This window comes from Petaurus breviceps, unplaced genomic scaffold (assembly GCF_028583685.1).
Source record: "Petaurus breviceps papuanus isolate PSGF00001 unplaced genomic scaffold, PetGlider_PUasm1.0 126, whole genome shotgun sequence".
Lineage (NCBI taxonomy): Eukaryota > Metazoa > Chordata > Mammalia > Diprotodontia > Petauridae > Petaurus > Petaurus breviceps.
The window spans coordinates 43,300,407-43,318,831 of NW_027185655.1; the positions used below are offsets into that span (position 1 = coordinate 43,300,407).

The following is an 18,425-nucleotide window of genomic DNA, read 5'->3' on the forward strand; positions in this document are numbered from 1 at the left end:
CATGTGAATTAAAAAATTCTTTTGGTTCTCATGAAAAGTATAGCAGTTAAACTCAAGCATCTAGGGGGCAACTGTTTCAGAAACTGTTACCCTTACTGTAGAGCGGTATGTATGTGGACACCCAAGTCCTTCACCTTCTTTGTCTATTTCAGTAGGACCTGATAACAAATTTTCATTTAAAAATGTGAACTTAGAGGGGTGGCTAGGTGGCGCAGTGAGTAAAGTGCCAGCCCTGGAGTCAGGAGGACCGTAGTTCTGTTCTGGCCTCAGACGCTTAACACCCACAAAAAAAGCTAGCCGTGTAACCTTGGGCAAGTTACTTAACCCCTACTGCCCTCCAAAAGGAAAAAAAAAAATGTGAACTTCATTGTCAACAAACAAATTGCAAAGAAAAATAAGAAAGTGTATATTATAAAAAAATTTATTCCAAAGATGTTTTTTTAAAAATAAGAAATGCATAACGAGGTGTATTAAATTTAAAAGTTAATATTTAACAATATTATTCTTTGCTTCCCTTCACTTTTTTTCTGTGCATTTTAAAATGTTTTATTGATGTTCTTTATTTTGTATTTCTATTACTACCCACTAATTTCTCCTCCACCAAATAGAAGCTCTTCATTAACAAATGTGTGTGTTGTTTGATACCTGATAAATTCAGAGGCCTGATTATTATTTTTAAGAAATCATACAATGTTCAGCCAATCTACATTAAGCATGTACTATATGAAAAACACCCATGTTAGGTGCTATGGTTACAAAGATGCAACACTTCCTCTTAAAAAAATTACATTCTAAGGGCGGCTAGGTGGTACAGTGAATAGAGCATGGCCCTGGAGTCAGGAGGACCTGATTTCAAATCTGACTTCAGACACTTAACACTTACTAGCTGTGTAACCTTGGGTGAGTCACTTAACCTCAATTGCCCTGCCTTCCCCCCTCCAAAAAGAAAAAAAAATACGTTCTAGTGGTGTGAAATGCACTGGCCTAATTATCTGTTTATAAGAAAGAAAGTCAAATCAGATCAAAGGAGGATAACATGGAAGGAAGAGTTAGCTAAGTGCAAAGGATAGTTCTAGAGAAAGAGCTATGATTAGTTGTAGAGGGAAGGACCACTTGTATCTGGGAAAAGAAAAAAAAATCAGGGAAAACTCCATAGATGATGTGGATGTGATGTAAACCTTGAAGAAAGGGAGAGAGAAACAGGGGTGCAGGTAGAGCAAGAAAACATAGGGAGACAGAGGTGTAGGTAGAGCATACTCTGGAAAGCTCACGAGTATAAGAGATAAGGAAAAGTCAGGACGAAAGTGGGGAAATAATATAGGGTCTAATTTGGTAGCTTGTATGAAAAGAGGTTGGGATGGAAGATTGAAGTCAGATTATAGAAGGAATTTTCCCATTTCAGTTGGCAGTGGGGGAAGGAGGTTACTAAAGTGTTTTTGAGGATAGGAGTGACTTGAGCAGAAAAATATGTAAGGAAGTTTACTAGAACAATAATGTAAAGGGAAAGTGGAGAGGGATAGAAGGAAAGCGGAAAGACCATTTAGGAGGCTATGACTAAACATGGAGAGGAAACATGGTTGTAGGAATTGAAAAAAATATTGCAATTGTCACAGTCAAAAGTGGCAACATATTTGGGGGCAGATTGAGGATAAAGAATCAGAGCAGTCAAAGAAGGTGGCAGAGAGGAAGGAGAGTCCAGGGTCATGGGAGTCCAAGGAGAAGATATCCAATAGAAGGTAGTCCGCAGTGTCAAATGGAGCAAGGAGGATAAATCAGCAACAAAATGGTCATTGAATTTAAGGTAAGATGATCATTAGTGCGGAGAGAGCTGTTGGAGTAGAATGGTGGGAAATGGAAGCCAGATTATAAAGGGCTGAGGAGTGAGAAATGAGGAAGCTGAGGACTACTGTTTCTAGATGGTAGGGGGTGAAGGGAAGGAGACAATAGGGCAACAGCTTAAAGAAATTAGAAAAAAGTTTCGTTTTGCTTTTTCTTTTAGGATGGGAACCTCTGATCATGTTTGTAGATAGAGCAGAAAGAGCCCAAGAAAAGAGAGTGAAAATGCCTGAGAGAGAGAGGATAATTGATGGACAAGAGGTGGGATAAAAGGTGCAGATGATCAGGCAGCTTTGTCAAGAAAGAGTCCCACTCACCTAGACTGGGGGAGGAGGGGGTGGGGTAGAGATAGGAGAGTACGAAAAGAACCCAAAGGTTAATTAGTTCAGGTGGACTAGCTGGGATCGTTTTAGAAGATGTAAGGAGGTAAAGTTGGAAATTTGAAATAAAAGGTTTAAAACAGTCCCAAAATATGACTTGACCATAGGTTTAACAAATTTAAACTCTCTTGCCTCTTAATAATTAAAAAAATTATTAAAAAAATTAAAATAATTAAAAAATATATAGTATTTTTGCTACCATATTACAGCAAGAAATGATCCCAGTTCTTTATCATTAAAAAGAGAAAATACTAGTTACTATCACCACCCTTCATTCATAGAGTTATCCTGGGGGAAATGGATAAAAGCTCTGAACTGCTTGGCAGACACAATGTCAATAAATGAACAATTGTTATCCTTCCTGTGTCTAGGACAGATTTGTTTCTTTTAACTGAACATGTGATTTCATCATTATTGGGACCTCCAGATCTGCATTTACTCTGAAGCAAAACAGGCTTAGAGAGTTGCCTTGGGAAATTGAGAGTTAAGTGACTTGCTAGGGGACTTGAACCCAGGTTTTCCCAACTCAGAGCCAGACTTAGTATCCATTGCTCTAGGCTGCCTCCAGTAGAACCAATATTACTTAACCTAAGACTACACAGGAATGACCTCCTTAATGCCCTTTAAGTCCCAACTAAAATTCTTTCTTCTCCAAGAAGCCTTCCCCAGTACCTTCCCCCTGTTAATTATCTCCTATTTGGCCTGTATATAGCTCTCTGTCTCTCTCCCTTTCTCTCTGTGTCTCTGTCTGTCTCCCTGTTTGTATGTGTGTGTGTGTGTGAGTGTGAGTGTGTGTGTGTGAGTGTGTATTTGCATGTTGTCTCCCCCATTAGACTGTAAGCTCCTTGACAACAGGAACCATCCTTGCCTCTTTTTGTATCCCCCCTGCTTAGCACAGTATAAATGTTTATTATCAATTGATTACAAAAGGGATAAACTTAGAAGTGAACAATTTTCTGACTCTGTTTCCAAATAAGATTTCTGGAAACCTGCTCTTTGTGACCCTGAAATTCTTACCTGTGAGAGTCTTTATGAATGAGATGTTTAACTTGGTTTTCCTTTGCGTTGTCTCTGAATCCATTGCATCTTCAGGAATTTGGGAGGTTGATTCTGGCACTGATTTTTAAGGAGAAAAAACACGGTAAGAGACCCTCATCTGAGAAACCATACACAGTGAATGTTTCACTCTGTTCATATTGAGGCCCAGGAGAAATTAAAGCAGCTCTAAAATATAACCCTAGTGATGCTATCCATGGTTGGAGCCAGTGACCTAACAAAGTGCTTACTTCCCAAATTATTTTGTTTGTAAATGCTATGAAGTAAAGCCCTGCTTGATGCCTCATTGTGTTGTGGGTGTGAACCTGCTCTCTCCTGCAGTACCACATCACCAATTGTCTATTGGACATCTTAAACTGGATGTCATGTAAAAACTCTTAAACTTAACATTCCCAATTTGGGAATTCCAATTCCCAAATTGGAGTAATTATCTTTTCCTCCTGAAACTTCCCCTCTTCCTTACTTCCATATTACTGTCAAGATACCATCATCTTCCCAATCCACCAGATTCCCAATCTGGGTGACTACCCCTCACTCTTACCCCCTGACCCAACCTGTTGTCAAGACCTGTCATTTGGACCTTGGTAACATCTGTCACACATGCCCCTTTCTTTCCTCTGACACTGCCCCCCATCTGGTTCAGAACTTCATCACCTCACGCCTCTAGTCTTTGCCCATCGAATTTATTCTCCACTTAGAAGTCAAATTGTTCTTAAAGCACCAGTCTGACCATGCTACCACCCTATTTAACAAACTCTAGTGGCTCCCTATTCCATCTAGGATTAAAAACAAATAAAAACTTTTTTTGGATTAAAGCCCTCTTCAAACCCTGAACAGATCCTGTCTTTTCAGGATTCTTACACCTTACTTGCCCACTTTTCCCACTGGTCTCCTTGCTGGTCTGCAGGCAAGATGCTGCATCTTCAAACTCAGGGCATTAAAAAAAAATTTTTTTTGGAGGGACAATTAGGGTTAAGTGACTTGCCCAAGGTCACTTGGCTAGTAAGTGTTAAGTGTCTGAGGCTGGTTTTGAACTCAGGTCCTCCTGATTTCAGGGCCAGTGCTCTATTCACTGTACCACCTAGCCACCCCAACTCAGGGCATTTTTACTGGCTGCCCCAATGCCTGAAACTCAGCTAAACTTTGACCTTCTGTAAGCAGCTGTTGTTCCCCTTAATGTTGCTGCCTCCCTTCTGTGATTATCTCCAATTTATCCTTTATGCATCTTATTTGTACACAGCTATTGGTGTGTGTGTGTGTGTGTGTGTGTGTGTGTGTGTGTGTGTGTGTATGGGGAGGCTCCCAATTAGACTCTGAGCTCCTGGAGTACAAGGACTGCTTTTTGCCCTCCTTGGCATCTTCAGTGCTTAGCACAACACCTAGCAAGCACATAGTAGGTGCTTAATAAGTGCTTGTTGAATTGATGTGATTTCCCAGTCTTTATCCATAGTACGCCTTTCCTCACACTTGTAAATTCCAGTTAAATCTGCCTTGTCCAAATGCTTCTCCTTTAAAAAGAAAAACACTCTCTATCCTCATCTCCCACCTCCACGCTTTTGCATTGCTTGCCTTCTCCTTCACTGCCCCCTCTCCTGCTCCCATTTCACTTTTACTCGTTTAGAATTGCTAGCTTCCTTCAAGAATCAGAGCATTGGTTTTTTTCTTTTCTGATTTTTCCCCCTTTTACTTCTTAAAAAAAATTGTTATATGAGTTTTTTTATAATGTAAAGAATAGAATAACAATCAAATTTATTTAGAGCTAGATGGTGAAGTGGATCGAGCACCAGTCAGGAGAACCTGAGTTCAAATCTGACCTCACTTATTAGTCCTGTGACCCGGGGCAAGTCACTTAACCCTAATTGCCTTCAAAAAGAGAGAGAGAGAGAGAAAAGAAAATTAATCAGATCAATTGCCTTCTGTACCGCACCTTTTCTGGTCCCTCTCTTGGGTCCCCCTCACCTCCTCAGGCACCACTTCCTTCCCCTCTAAGATTCCCTTGTACTCTCTTTAAATACCTTTTGTGTGTGTATTTTGCTTTATATACATTTCACATATCCCTGTATATATCTATATACATGTCTCCTCTTTTAGATTATAAGCTCCTTGAGGACAAAGTCAGCTTCATATTTTTGTCTTCGTATTTGTTTTTTTTTGCTCTAATACTGAACACATGAAGGAACCTTGATAAATATTTGCTTGCTTATTTCTTTGCTGTCTTACTCACCTGAATGTCTTTAACTGTATAACAGTTTGAGCAATTTACTTCAACTATTAAGGCCTTATGTTTGGATTGTACTTAATGGTGTCAAAGCCCAAGTACTTAGTTCACAAGTATTGCACAAGAATGAAATGATAGCATTGTTAAAGGACTTTGCAAATAAACATTAATAATATTAGATGTCCTTAGTACTCTTTAGAAAATTAGATTGACGGGTGTGGAGTACTTGAGTTTTATGTGCCATCATCAAATGATAAGACTATAGCTTGAATCCCAGCTCTGTAACTCATTTCTGTGTACCCTTGCATGACTTCTCCGGTCATAGCTGTTTGGATGTAAAATGAGGCCTCTAAGCCTCTGACGCTATGACTCTTCCTGGGGCGGGGGAGGCGTGTTGTTTCTGTATAATACACTTTATGTGCGAAAAATGTACTGTTCAGCACAACAGAACAGGATAACCAGTGTTTAAATCATGTTATTATGATGCTAATAAGGTATTTTCACTAACAAGAACATTTTCAACATACCAGAAACATCATAATTTGGGCTAGATGTCACGAAAGGCAGCAATGGAGTAGAGAGTTTCACTTTTGTTTCTTGTGAGGGTTTAGCTGGTAAAGGGTACCTTTTGTCAGAATCTGTACTGGTATGATTCTTGGAATCTTCCAGAAAGTAGAAACCATCTTTAAGTTGGGAAATCTGTACAAAAGTTGTATCCAGGCCCTAGGAAGCAAAGAATTGTATAGGAAAAACAGCAAGATCCTAGAAATAGAATTAACATTAGACATCTTCTATAATATAAAGGTGTGTTTCACTATAGATAAATAATAGTTATTTTCTTTTAATATCTGTCAAAAATGTCGAAAAACAATTTTATCCAGATATATTTAATGTTACTTTCTCTTTATACTTTGAGTATATCAAGCATATCAATAATTAGTGATGGAATTATTTTCACTGGTGCAATAAGTTTTTTTTTTCTTCCTGTGTCATTTTTATTCTTGCCCTGTCCTTAGTGAAAATTAGGAAGTTGACATCTCCACTCTAAAGATTATACAACTAGTCTCATCAGGCATTTTTTTTTTCAAAAGTCAAAGTCAGCACCACTTTATTGTATTTGTTTATAGACAGGAAGGCCTTTGTGATTTTAAAGGGAGTTTTCCTAAACCAATAGTCCAGGGTAAGAACTTTGAATTCTCCTTAAGGGACTAAAGGATGTCTTACTTTGTGATACAAGTCTTTAGTGCCATCTAGTGGGAAAAAAATAAACTGACTATTCAAGAAAAGTATCAGTGACAAGGATCTTGAAAAGTGTCACTGAATTATTGTAGAAAGATTCTTCTTTTCTTAGGAAGTAATACATAAAAGGGGGGGGGAGAGGAGGGGGAGAGGAATATGCTTTCCTAATTTATTCGAGAAAGTCTGGAAGTTAATTTCATAAGATCATAGATTCCATTTTGGAAGGCTTTTGAGACCATCTAATATTTACCCAAACATTTTGCAAAGGAGGAAACTGAGGCCCAGATAGATTAAATAGCTTATCCAAAGTCACACAGTTAGTAAGTAGTAGAAACTGGATTTGAACTCAGGTCCTCAAATACCAAATCTGGTACATTGCTTTCTTTTAAAAAAAAATTATCAACTTAACATTCATTAACAAACATAAACGTTTTCACTCTCATATCACAATTTAAAGATATTTCTCTTTACTCCTTTTTATTGGCCACATTCAAATGAATTCTTGTGATAGAAGAGGACCAAAAATAGAGGAAATTTGTCCCATTTTTTCCCTCATAAAGGAGCTATGTTGATAGAAACTTCCTCCTTTCACTTTTGACAGCAATCAAGTTAAGGGTTAGATTAATCTTGATCCCCCCTCCGTTTCTTTTAAATAATAAATGACCCAATGGATAGAATGTTGGACTTGTAGTCAGCCTGACGTGAGTTCAAATTCTTTCTCAGACATTTACTAGACATGTGGGCCCAAGAAAGTCACCCAACCCTTCTCAGCTTCAGTTTCCTGATCTGTAAAAAGGAAATGATGACAGTGAAGATCTACATAGAGAATTTAGTAAACTTTAAAGCACTATATAAATGTTAGTGGTAGAAGGAATATGTTGCCACTTTGCCCCTAAATTACTATTCCATTTATAATCTTTCACTCAGTTGGGTCTCTGTGTCTCTAGGGTGGCTATTTAGTACATAAGCTCTTGCTCCTTCAGAAAAAGCATGTCTAAAAAGTTAGGTAAAAAGTTGTTAAAGTCAGGCTCTGTGAATGGGCCCAGATTTCTTCCAAAAATTGAGATCTATCTGCTTCACCTAGGTTCCTCTTTTCACATTGGAAGACTGTTGGGCAGTTGCCAACCAAAATGCCATGGATGGATTGGAAAGTTGGGAAAGAAAACACCCTTCTACCTCTCCAGCCCATTAAGTCTTTCCTCAAGAATGGAGTGGGGATGGGTTCAAAGCTTCCTTTATGTAATTTTAGGGAATTGCTGTATACCATATCCACCTGAATGTAAGGCAGCCATTCAGCAAAGGGTTTTTTTCTGTCACACAAAAGCAGAATTCAAGGGCAGCCGACCTTGATGTCCTTGTGTTCTCTCCAAAATAAGATTTTCCTAGTTGAGGTCTAAGGCTTTGGTTGTGTATTTAAAAGAAAAAAAAAAGACTAAACAGAAAGTAAGCCTGAATATGAATCCACCTCTACCAAAAATCACCTCCTGTTGTAAGGAATAGAATGTTTAATTATGTTTCCAGGGTACAAGCACTGACTTATTTGTTTGGGGAAGCAGGCACAGAGATTTTTTTCCTTCTCCCTACACAATCTCATTATAGTTCTTCACATTCAGTGAATTCTAAGCACCAGGGAGTACATTTTCCTTCCTCTAATTCAATGTGGTTTGCATTAATACTTAACAGATACATTATCATCTGCAGTGCCCTTCTGTTTAAAGCTCAAGAAATCTTTGTGTACCTTCCTGCTACGCCCTTTACAAAATGAACGAATGGTTCTTTGCATGGGAGTGGGGGTTGATAATCATGTATGTCTTCCCATTGAATTATTATCCTGTTAAAAGATCAATCCTCTTCCATTATTAGCATTTACAAAGTACTGACCTCTTCAAGGTGTTTTTGAAGGTTAGTCAAAACCACGGTGGTATTTTCCAACTGTTTCTCCAGTATGTTCAATTTCTCATCAACAGGATGCTATAGGCATTGAAATACAAGAATCACACAGAGGTCTGGGCTTTCTTACAGAATATATACTGTCCTATCAGTGGACAAGAAATCTGTCAGTTTATTCCAAACAACTCTGTTTCTGAGTCACTCATTTATTACCCAAATTCTCCTCTTCTATGTACTAGTAATGGAGTCCACAGTACCAGGAGATGGAACAACACTGACATCCAATGGAGAAACAAATTAAACTAGTTTTTTTTTCCTCCCTTGAGAACAAGAAATTTTCAAGCTGTTTCACAGAATACATCTTAATAGAAGAAACTCATCTGATTTTGTGGTATATGTGTTCCAAATGCCCTTTAATCCCTGGAAAGCTGTACTATAATAATCCTTTTAGTCATATAAATATGTCCACATCAAGTCCCCAGCTGCAGTACAGGTATGAGGGTCTTCATGAATACAAAGTTGGTGCAGAGGAACATATTTCAATCACATGTTTCTTAGTACAGTGGGATATGTTCAACAACTAAACAAAAGCCACTTAATTATTGATAAACAGTAGTCATGACCTTAATACAAATTTGAGATGTGTTAGCTCCAAAAAAAATGTTCATAACTGTGGATTTTCTTAGAAATTTCATATGGACAGCCTGGGAGAGTGTTCCATTGATTTTACATTACTGTGGAACCAATATATTTAAGCAATAATAAGAAAAAAGGCCAACCTATAGAGCTTTTGTCCTTAAATCATAGCTTTGCCTATGGATCTCATGTTCATGTCTACAAAACCAATGAAAGCAAATGCAAATAGAATCCTAGGGCAGACCTTACACTTTTCCTATTAGCAGAAAGTTTGCAGGTTATTTAATTAGTACAGGTGTATTCAAGGAGAACAGACAGTTTAGGAATTGTATATTGAAAACTCAAAGGGTGATTAATGGGAGGAGAATGGTCCAAAACAAATTTGGAGAGATGGGGGTGATTTTATCATTGTGAAAACTCCTTCCATCAATGCAGATGGGCAACTTGGCTGTCAAAGTGTTCAACATGATGTCTGACATATATTAGAACCTTACATAATTTTGGATTCAACTTATAGTCTCTAGAAAATTGCTAAAGAGGAATTCAGTTATCTAGTTATCCCAGTTGTGGCCTGTGAATGTGATGGAATACCATAAGATGTGATAAAAGACGATTTCAAAGAGACATGAAAAGACTTGTATTAACCGGTGCAGAATCAAGTAAGCCAAACCAGAACAATTTACATATAATACTAATATTGAAAAATGAGAAATTTCATTTATTTTTTAACTGCTAAAGAATGAAATAAGCAGAACTAGGAACATGATTTGTACAGTAACAAAACTGTAAAGAAAACTTTGAAAGCTTTTAGAACTCTTATCAACACAATGGTTATCCATGGTTCCAGAGGATGATGATGAAACATGTTATCCACCTCCTAAAAGAGTGGTGTTGGATAGATTCAGGGTGTCAGGGTGAAGAGTGATATAGATAGAAAGACAGACAGATAAATAGAGATACACACACATATTTTTCAGTATATCCAATGAGAGAATGTGTTTTGTTTGATCATGTATATTTGTTATAAGGAGTTATTTTTTTCTCCAATGATATGGAGAGAGGAAAAGAAAAGAGATTACTGTAAACTGAAAAAGAAAAAAAAGAAACTTAACAATGACAAAAACACAGGGCTGAACAGGTCACACTGAGTTTGAAAACTCAGTGGCTTCCTGTTGCTACCTGAGACACTCAGAGGTTAAATGGCTTGTCTGTGGCTGCAAAGCTAACATGTATCTGAAGAAGTCTAAATTTATGCTTTCCAGACGCCAGAGATGGCCTGCTGTCCACTGTACTATGTTGCCTCTCACAAAACAGTCTCACAAACAACATCTAGGCAAATTATAGTGTAGAAAAAAACAAAGTATGTCACCAGTCCTTATCCCAGGCCAGAATATATCTTTGATGTTTCCCAATGAATACCCTTTGAAAATGAAGGACAATCTATACTATCTCTTATCCATGCAGGAAACAGCATGATATAGCAGGAAAAACTCTAGGCAGACCATCAGGAGGCCAGAAGTCTATTTCTTGCCCTCCTACTAACTTGCTGCACAAATGAATTCAAGGGAAGGCAATTAGAGGGGGAATTGGGTTTCTAGTCCCAACTGTCATTAATTTGTTCTGTGACATTTTACCTCTCTAAGTCTCAGTTTTCTTTTCTCTTAATTGAAATATTTAGCAATATGACAACTTGGAAGGTTCTTGTAACTTGAATTTTCTGTGATTTGAAGCAATAGAATTTTTAGTTATTTATACCTTGGTTTTGGCCTGCTCTAAAATGAGGGAATTGGATGGTGCTAGATTAAAATATGTAAATGTTGTTGTTTTTCAGTTGTTTCCGTCATGTCTGACTCTTTCTGACTCCATTTGGAGTTTTCTCAGCAAAGATACGGGAGTAACTTGCAATTTCCTTCTCAAGATCATTTTCCAGATGAACTGAGGCAAACAGAGTTAAGTGATTTGCCCAGTTAATAAGTGTCTGAGATCAGATTTGAACTCATGACAATGTGTCTTCCTGACTCCTGGCCTGGTATGTCCACTTCTCCACCTAGGTTCTCCAAAATATATGGACTAGTTCTTTAATTATTATTATTTTTTAAAGCAATTGGAGTTAAGTAACTTGCTCAAGGTTACACGGCCAGTTATTTCTGGGTGTGGTGCTAAGTATCTGAGCCTGGAATTGATCCCCAGGTCATCCCAACACTGGAGCCTGTGCTCTTACTCGCTGAGCCACCTGGCCGCCCCTTGGACTAGTTCTAAAAAACATTTTAGTCAAGAGTGTCAAATTCCTGTCTGCTATGATATTTGCCTCAGTGAGCAAAGGCATCTGCATAATGCCAAGGAGAGTTTTGTGAACATCTTGTTAACAAAACAACTAATTGATTGGACTTCAGCCCTTGAGTGAAGTGCACTGGTATGGTATAGATGCACTTTCAGAGTTGCTAAGCTAACCATCGTGTGTGTGTGTGTGTGTTTGTGTATAAAATCTTAATTGATCATCTCAACAATCCTTCTATGTACACTCTATCTTTCAGTCCAGGAAACTATGGCAATCAGAAGTTACATAATTTGCCCTGGCTTACACAGCTAGTACGTATCTGAAACTGGATTGAATTTGAACTCAGGTCTTCCTGACTTCAGGCTCTATCTACTGCTAAACTTTAGCTTCCTATAGGTGGGTGGGAGACAAGAGTTTAGTTTTCTACATATTGATTTTGAAGTGCTAGCAGGACATTTGACTGGATTGTCCGACAGACAGTTGGAAAACAGAGACTTAAGTCCAAGAAGCTGGGGGTCAGGGTTAAGAGATCTTTCACAAAAGGTGATAATTGAATTAACTGTAGTGGATAAAATTGCCAAGGGAGAAATTGTGAAGAGAGTCCAAGAAGGCTAACATCTGAACCTGGGGGTGGTGTAACTTTTGTGCGGGTGCCCATACAAAAAATTGGCAATGTTTTGATTATCTTATCACCTGATAATCTTGTATTTAAGAAGACTATATCAAAGCATAGCAATGTTTGTTTTTTTTCCTATTCTTTTAACTTTACAGAAGAGTCTAAATAAGAATATTTGGGCAGCTTCCTATATCAAAGTATAGTATCCCCAATGTTAATAGAAGCTGTCAAAAATTTATTTTTTTTAGAATGGATAAAACCTTTTGAATTAATAAACCATTCAGTGGATGACTTTATATTGTCTCACAATCCAACATTCTTTTTTTTTTTTGGTCATCTTTTAGGATAACTAATCTTTACAGCTAACTCTCCACTAGAATTCCATTCTAGTTCTGCTAAATGAAAGCAAGTTTGGGTTCTAGAAAGCAAAGTCATGTTGGAAAGGCCTTGGGAATGGTCTGTATACCATGTCTGTAATTAGAGGACCAGTCTTAAAAAAATCTATAATCATTCATCATCAGGTTAGTTTCCAGATGATCATTTTTTTTGGCTGTGACAACTCTTAGGAAGTGACTCTATGAATGAGTAAATAACGAAAACATAAATGTTCTAAAGAATCAGAATATAAAAGAGCTAAAGAGGGAGGGGGACAGGGAATGCATCTGAGGGTGAATGGGAAGAGAAAGGAGACTCCAGGTAACAACTCTATTATGTGCAAGATGGCATATTACTCTCTTTTGTCACTAATAGCTAATGGTGTGTAATGGGAAATCATTAGAAATCACGTCACAAACAAAAGGGCAATACATGACAATATGTACCTGAAGATCTCCTGAATGGACCAGAGAATCAATAATAGCTTCCATAGAAAGAAATTGGTCTGTTAAATTGAGTAAATGGTTTTGCAGTTGAACGATGATTTCTTTAGTTTTGTGGAGCTCCAGATTTGTGGACATATTCAATTTGTAAACACACTCAAGAACATAGGTAACTTCCTGTATAAAAAATGAAGGAATGGAGAAAACAAAGTGATTAAATTAAGAAAAAGACAGTCTCTTAATGTCTTTCTTGGAATTGACTAAATTGTAGGCTGCAGAGAGAGAGAGAGAGGGAGGGAGGGGGGAAGAAGAAAGGGAGGGAGAAAGGGAGAGAGAGGAGAGAGAGAGGGAGAGAGAGAAGGAGAGAGGGAGGGGGAGAGGGAGAGAGGGAGGAAGATAGGGAGGGAGGGAGAGAGAGAGATAACAGCATCATCGATATAAATAGAGCCTATTTTTAGCAGAATGAGTGGCATTTCAGTGAAATCAGCCTCATTCTATTTTCCTTGTCCCTATACAGTAGTAACTCGCTAGAAAACCAGATCACAAAGTGAGATATTTCACTTTTCTAAGTGGCACTTGTTTTGATATTTGAACTATTGCTTTTTCTCCTCCTTTAAGTACTTGTAGGTATGCCTTTTGTTAGGTCAATCACAAACATCAAAGAAATATGGGCAAGAATCAAATTGAAAAACTCCAGTATTCATCAAATGATGGGATGGGCTTTCCCCCAAATACATTCAAGTGAGTCTAGTGTTTTAACTGCATCCTTGAAATTTCTGCTTTTGGTGTTAAAATTGGAAGAGAATGTCATTCATGCTCCTCGTTCCCCTCGCCTTAAAAAAATAAAATAGAATAAACCAGCTAGATATTGTATGAAATTACATGTCTGGATCAAGTATTATCATGCCTGGAAAATAATAACTCTTTTATTTTTCTTTCCTTTTTATCACAAACTTAACCATGAACAAAAATAAACATTTCAATATACAAAGGAAAGGGGGACACCAATTGAATAATAGTTTTCTTTTTTTTCCTCTTTTTTATTTTTTACTTTACATCAATTATTTCCACAAGATTTTGAGTTACAAATTTTCTCCCCAATTTTCCCTACCCACCACCCCAAAGCAGTGTTTCCACTGAATATTCCCTCCCCCAATCTACTCTCTCCCATGTCTTCCCCCATTCACCCTTTGACTTTCCAGTAGGGCACAGTGGATCTCTATGCCCCAGTGCCTAAATATCTCATTTCCCAGTTACATGTAAAATAATAATAATAATATGTATATATATATATATTTAAAAATTTGATTTTAAAACTTTGGATTCCAGATTCTTTCACTTCCTCCTTTGTCACCCACCCTCACTGTGAAGATAAGCAATTCAGTATAGGTTGTACATGTGTAGCTATGCAAAACATTCCCATAGTGCATGTATTGTGAAAGACTGACTATATTTCTCTCCATAATATCCCACCCCCCAATTGTTCTATTCTCTATTTTGATCCTGTCCCTTTTCAAAAGTGGGTGCTTCCAACTTCCCTCTCCCCTAGCCTGCCCTCCCTTCCATTATCCCCCCTCTCTTCCCCTTCCCCTCTACTCTCCTGTAGGTTGAGATATCCTATTTAGTGTATATGTCATTCCCTCTCTAAGCCAAATTCAATGAGAGTAAGGTTGACTCATTCCCTTTTGCCTTCCTGTTCTTTCCCTCCATTGTAACAATTTTCCCTTGCCTCTTCTATATGAGATAATTTACCCCATTCTGTCTCTCCCCATCTCCTCTCATTATATTCCTCTCTCACCTCTTAATTTCACCTTTTAAGTATCATCCCTTCCAATTCAATTGGTCCTGTGTCCTCTGTCTATGTATACTTGTAGACATATATACACACATTCACATATGTATTCATATGCTCATATACCCTCCTATATAGACATATATATGTATGTATGCATATACACATATACATATATAGACACACATATACACACATACACACATATATACATTTCTATTCTCTTTCTTATCATACTGAGAAATGTTTCATAAGTTACAATTATCATTTTCCATGTAAGAAAGTAAGTAGTTCAACTTTGATAAGTTCCTTATGATTTCTTTTCCCTGTTTACCTTCTGAAGCTTCTTTTGCTTCTTGTATCTGAATGTCAAATTTAGTATTCAACTCTAGTTTTTTTCAAAAATGCTTGAAAGTCCTCTATTCCACTGAATGACCATATTTTCCCCTGGAACATGATACTCAGTTTTGCTGGGTAGGTGATTTTTGGTTTTAATCCCAGCTTCTTTGACCTCTAGAATATCACAATCCAAGCCCTTTGATCCCTCAGTGTAGAAGCTGCTAGGTCCTGAGTTATCCTGATTATGTTTCCACAATATTGAAATCATTTCTTCCTGGATGCTTGTAATATTCTCTCCTTGATCTTGGAATTATGGAAACTGGCTATAATATTCCTAGGAGTTTTCTTTTTGGGATCTTTTTCAGAAGGTGATTGGTGGATTCTTTCAACCTCTATTTTGCCCTCTGGTTCTAAAACATCAGGGCAATTTTCCTTGAGAATTTCTAGAAGGATGATTTCTAGGTTCTTTTGTTGATCATGGCTTTCAGGTAGTCCAATAATTTTTAAATTATCTCTCCTGGATCTATTTTCCAGGTCAGTGGATTTTCCAATGAGATATTTCACATTGCCTTCTATTTTTTTCATTTGTTTGGATCTGTTTAATAGTATCTTGATTTCTCATAAAGTCACTAGCTTCCATTTGCTCCAATCTAATTCTGAAGGAATGATTCTCTTTAGTGAGCTTTTGAGATTCTTTTTCCATCTGGCAAATTCAGCTTTTTAAGCCATTCTTCTCCTCATTGCCTTTTTGAGCCTCTTTTGCCATTTGAGTTAGTCTATTTTTTAAGATGTTATTTTCTTCAGTCATTTTGTTGACTCTCATTTCATAATTTTCTACCATACTTCTCATTTCTCTTCCCAATTTTTCCTCCACTGCTCTTATTTGATTTTCAAAATCCTTTTTAAGTTCCTCTATAGCCTGTAACCAGCTCGTATTTGTCTTGGAAGCTTTTGGTGCAGAAGTTCTGACTTTGCTATCTTCTTCCTGTTCCATGCTTTTATCCTTTATGTCCCTAAAATAGGAGTGTAAAATTGGATTGCTCTGTTTGCTTTGCTTCCTTTGCTTGCTCATGTAGCCACTCAATTACTTGACTTTTGAGCCTTTTGCCACATTAGAACTCTACTACCAGAAATGGGATCCTTATCCCAAATGCTGGGGTTTTCACAGTTGCTGGAGGTAGTATTAGTTGGGTACCCTTTCTGAAGCCTCCACATGCTCTGGCAGACTGCTCACATACCCCAGGACCTCCACCCTAGACAGCAGTCCAGATCCAAGCAAGTTAAAGCAAAAGTGATTACCCCTCAGAATGGTGGCTTGGTCCCCCTACAATCTGAAGACCAGGAGATCTGAAGCAGCCATGAGGAGTTGGCTGCACAGCCTTGACACCTCAGCCACTTCTCTCCCCAGGGCCAAAGGCTGGATCACACTCCAAATTTCCAAGTCCCAAAGTCCACACTACACTAACCTCTCACTTTGTCCTTGGCATCTGTGGGTTGATAATTCTGCAAAGTGCCACAGCTGCTGGTGAGCTGAAGTCCCTCCAATTGGCGGCTGGTCAGGCCACCCTGAGGCTTGAACCTCCAGCTTCCGTGGGGCTGGGGTCAGCTCCCAGAACACTGTGCTGGCCCCTTCCTGCCAGCCTGCCAGGCTGTCCTCAGTGGGAGGTTAGCTTCTCTGTGTCATTTTGTGGGTTCTGTAGCTCCAAAGTTTGTCTAGAGTAATATTTTTACATGAATTGGGGGAGGTGGGAGCCAGAGCTGTGGAAATCCTATTTCTACCCCCTAATGATAGTTTTCTTAAAGAATATTATTGTTTGCTTTAAATGTTCTTAGAGTTGAAATAAAAGTTTGATTACATCAGTACAACTTTTTTGGGGGGTAAATATTACAAACTAGTATTATTTCATAGGATAATAGAATTAGAGCTGGGAGGAGTCATAGAGAAAGGAAGGGCCAGAAAATCAAGAACTGTCTCTATAGAAAGAAAAGTGGTCTTGTTATATGACTATAAATAAGAAAGAACATACAAGTATTAAGTAGCAGAGCTGGGATTCAAAGCCAGGGTGTTGTAATCTATACTATATCATGGTTTAGACTTGAGATGGGAAATGGAATGAAGGCATCTCTTTTGTGGTGATACTGGTCTCTGTTACCATTAGAGACCAGTGATGTTTGTACCTCTACCAGTACAGGTCAGCTGCTTTTCTGCAATATATACTCCCAGAGAATTGTTTAGAGCCTCCAGAGTAGGCACTTGGCCTGATCTCAAGGGGTATATGATCAGCTTGTCAGAGGACAGGAAGATATTTCATGTTCCAACCTTCCCTGAGTAGGAAAATATTTTCAGTACTGCCACATCTTCCTTTATCCCCTAACATCCCCCTATTCCAGCCCTTCTCTCTGCTGTGTGAGCTATCTCCCCACTTTTGAGTCAAGAATAGTAGTTTCTTTTTTTTTCTTTTAAATAATATTTTTTCCTGATTACATGTAAAGATAATTTTATACATTAATTTTTTAAATAAAATTTCTAATTCCAAATTTCTTCCTTCCTCCTTCCCCTCCTTTCTCCCTAAGATGGTAAACAGTTTGATGTAGGTTATATATATGCAAATATGTAAAACTTATTTCTGTATTAATCATGTTGTGAAAGAGGAAATAAAAAAAGGAAAGAAATATGAAAAAAAATAGGTATTTCGTATTAATTTATCCTACCCACTAGCTTCATACCCAAATTAGGACATTGGCGTCATTGAGAGAATCACTCAACCATATTCACCATTTGTCAGATACTGGAAGAATCACACAGACCTCACCCTTCCCCACCATATTCATGTCTTGCTCGCCAGATTTAATGGAGGCTAATCCAGGTATTCCTTAGCTCTCAAAGGAAGAAACGCAAACTAGAAATAACCATATTTAAAAATGGTTCGAATCATTAATAATTAGAGAAATTCTACTGAAAACTATTTAGGAGTTCCAGTTTACACCCACCAGATTGGCAAAGATGACAAAAAAGGAAAATGACACATTGGAAGGAAAACTGCCGCATTAATGTGCACTATTGATGGAGCTGTGAAGTAGTCTAACCATTCTGGAAAGCAATTTATAGTTATAACTAGCTAGCACTCTGGGGATACATACATACATACATGTTTACATATACATAGACATTTGTATATATCTATATACATTCACACATATGCATGTATATACACACATATGATATACTTTTAAATGTATTCTACATTATTCAATTTTTTTTTAAATTGCAACTATGTAAGCTTGCAAATGAACACTACAACAAATTAAGCTCTGATTTGAGGTGTT

The 18,425-nt window shown here is 37.7% G+C and overlaps 1 protein-coding gene across 1 annotated transcript in view; it reads right to left on the minus strand.

The window, feature by feature from the left end:
- LOC138170090 (EF-hand calcium-binding domain-containing protein 14-like) overlaps positions 1–13,141 on the minus strand; it is a 26,700-nt gene extending 13,559 nt beyond the window's left edge. Inside the window, exons 1-4 of the mRNA XM_069099504.1 lie at positions 12,971–13,141; positions 8,611–8,700; positions 6,018–6,213; positions 3,234–3,332 (exon numbers count right to left, since the gene is read on the minus strand). Of these exons, the coding sequence (XP_068955605.1) occupies positions 3,234–3,332; positions 6,018–6,213; positions 8,611–8,700; positions 12,971–13,105 (520 nt within the window). The 5' untranslated portion in view covers positions 13,106–13,141. The remainder of the gene's footprint in view (positions 1–3,233; positions 3,333–6,017; positions 6,214–8,610; positions 8,701–12,970) is intronic.
- Between the last annotated feature and the right edge of the window lie 5,284 nt (positions 13,142–18,425).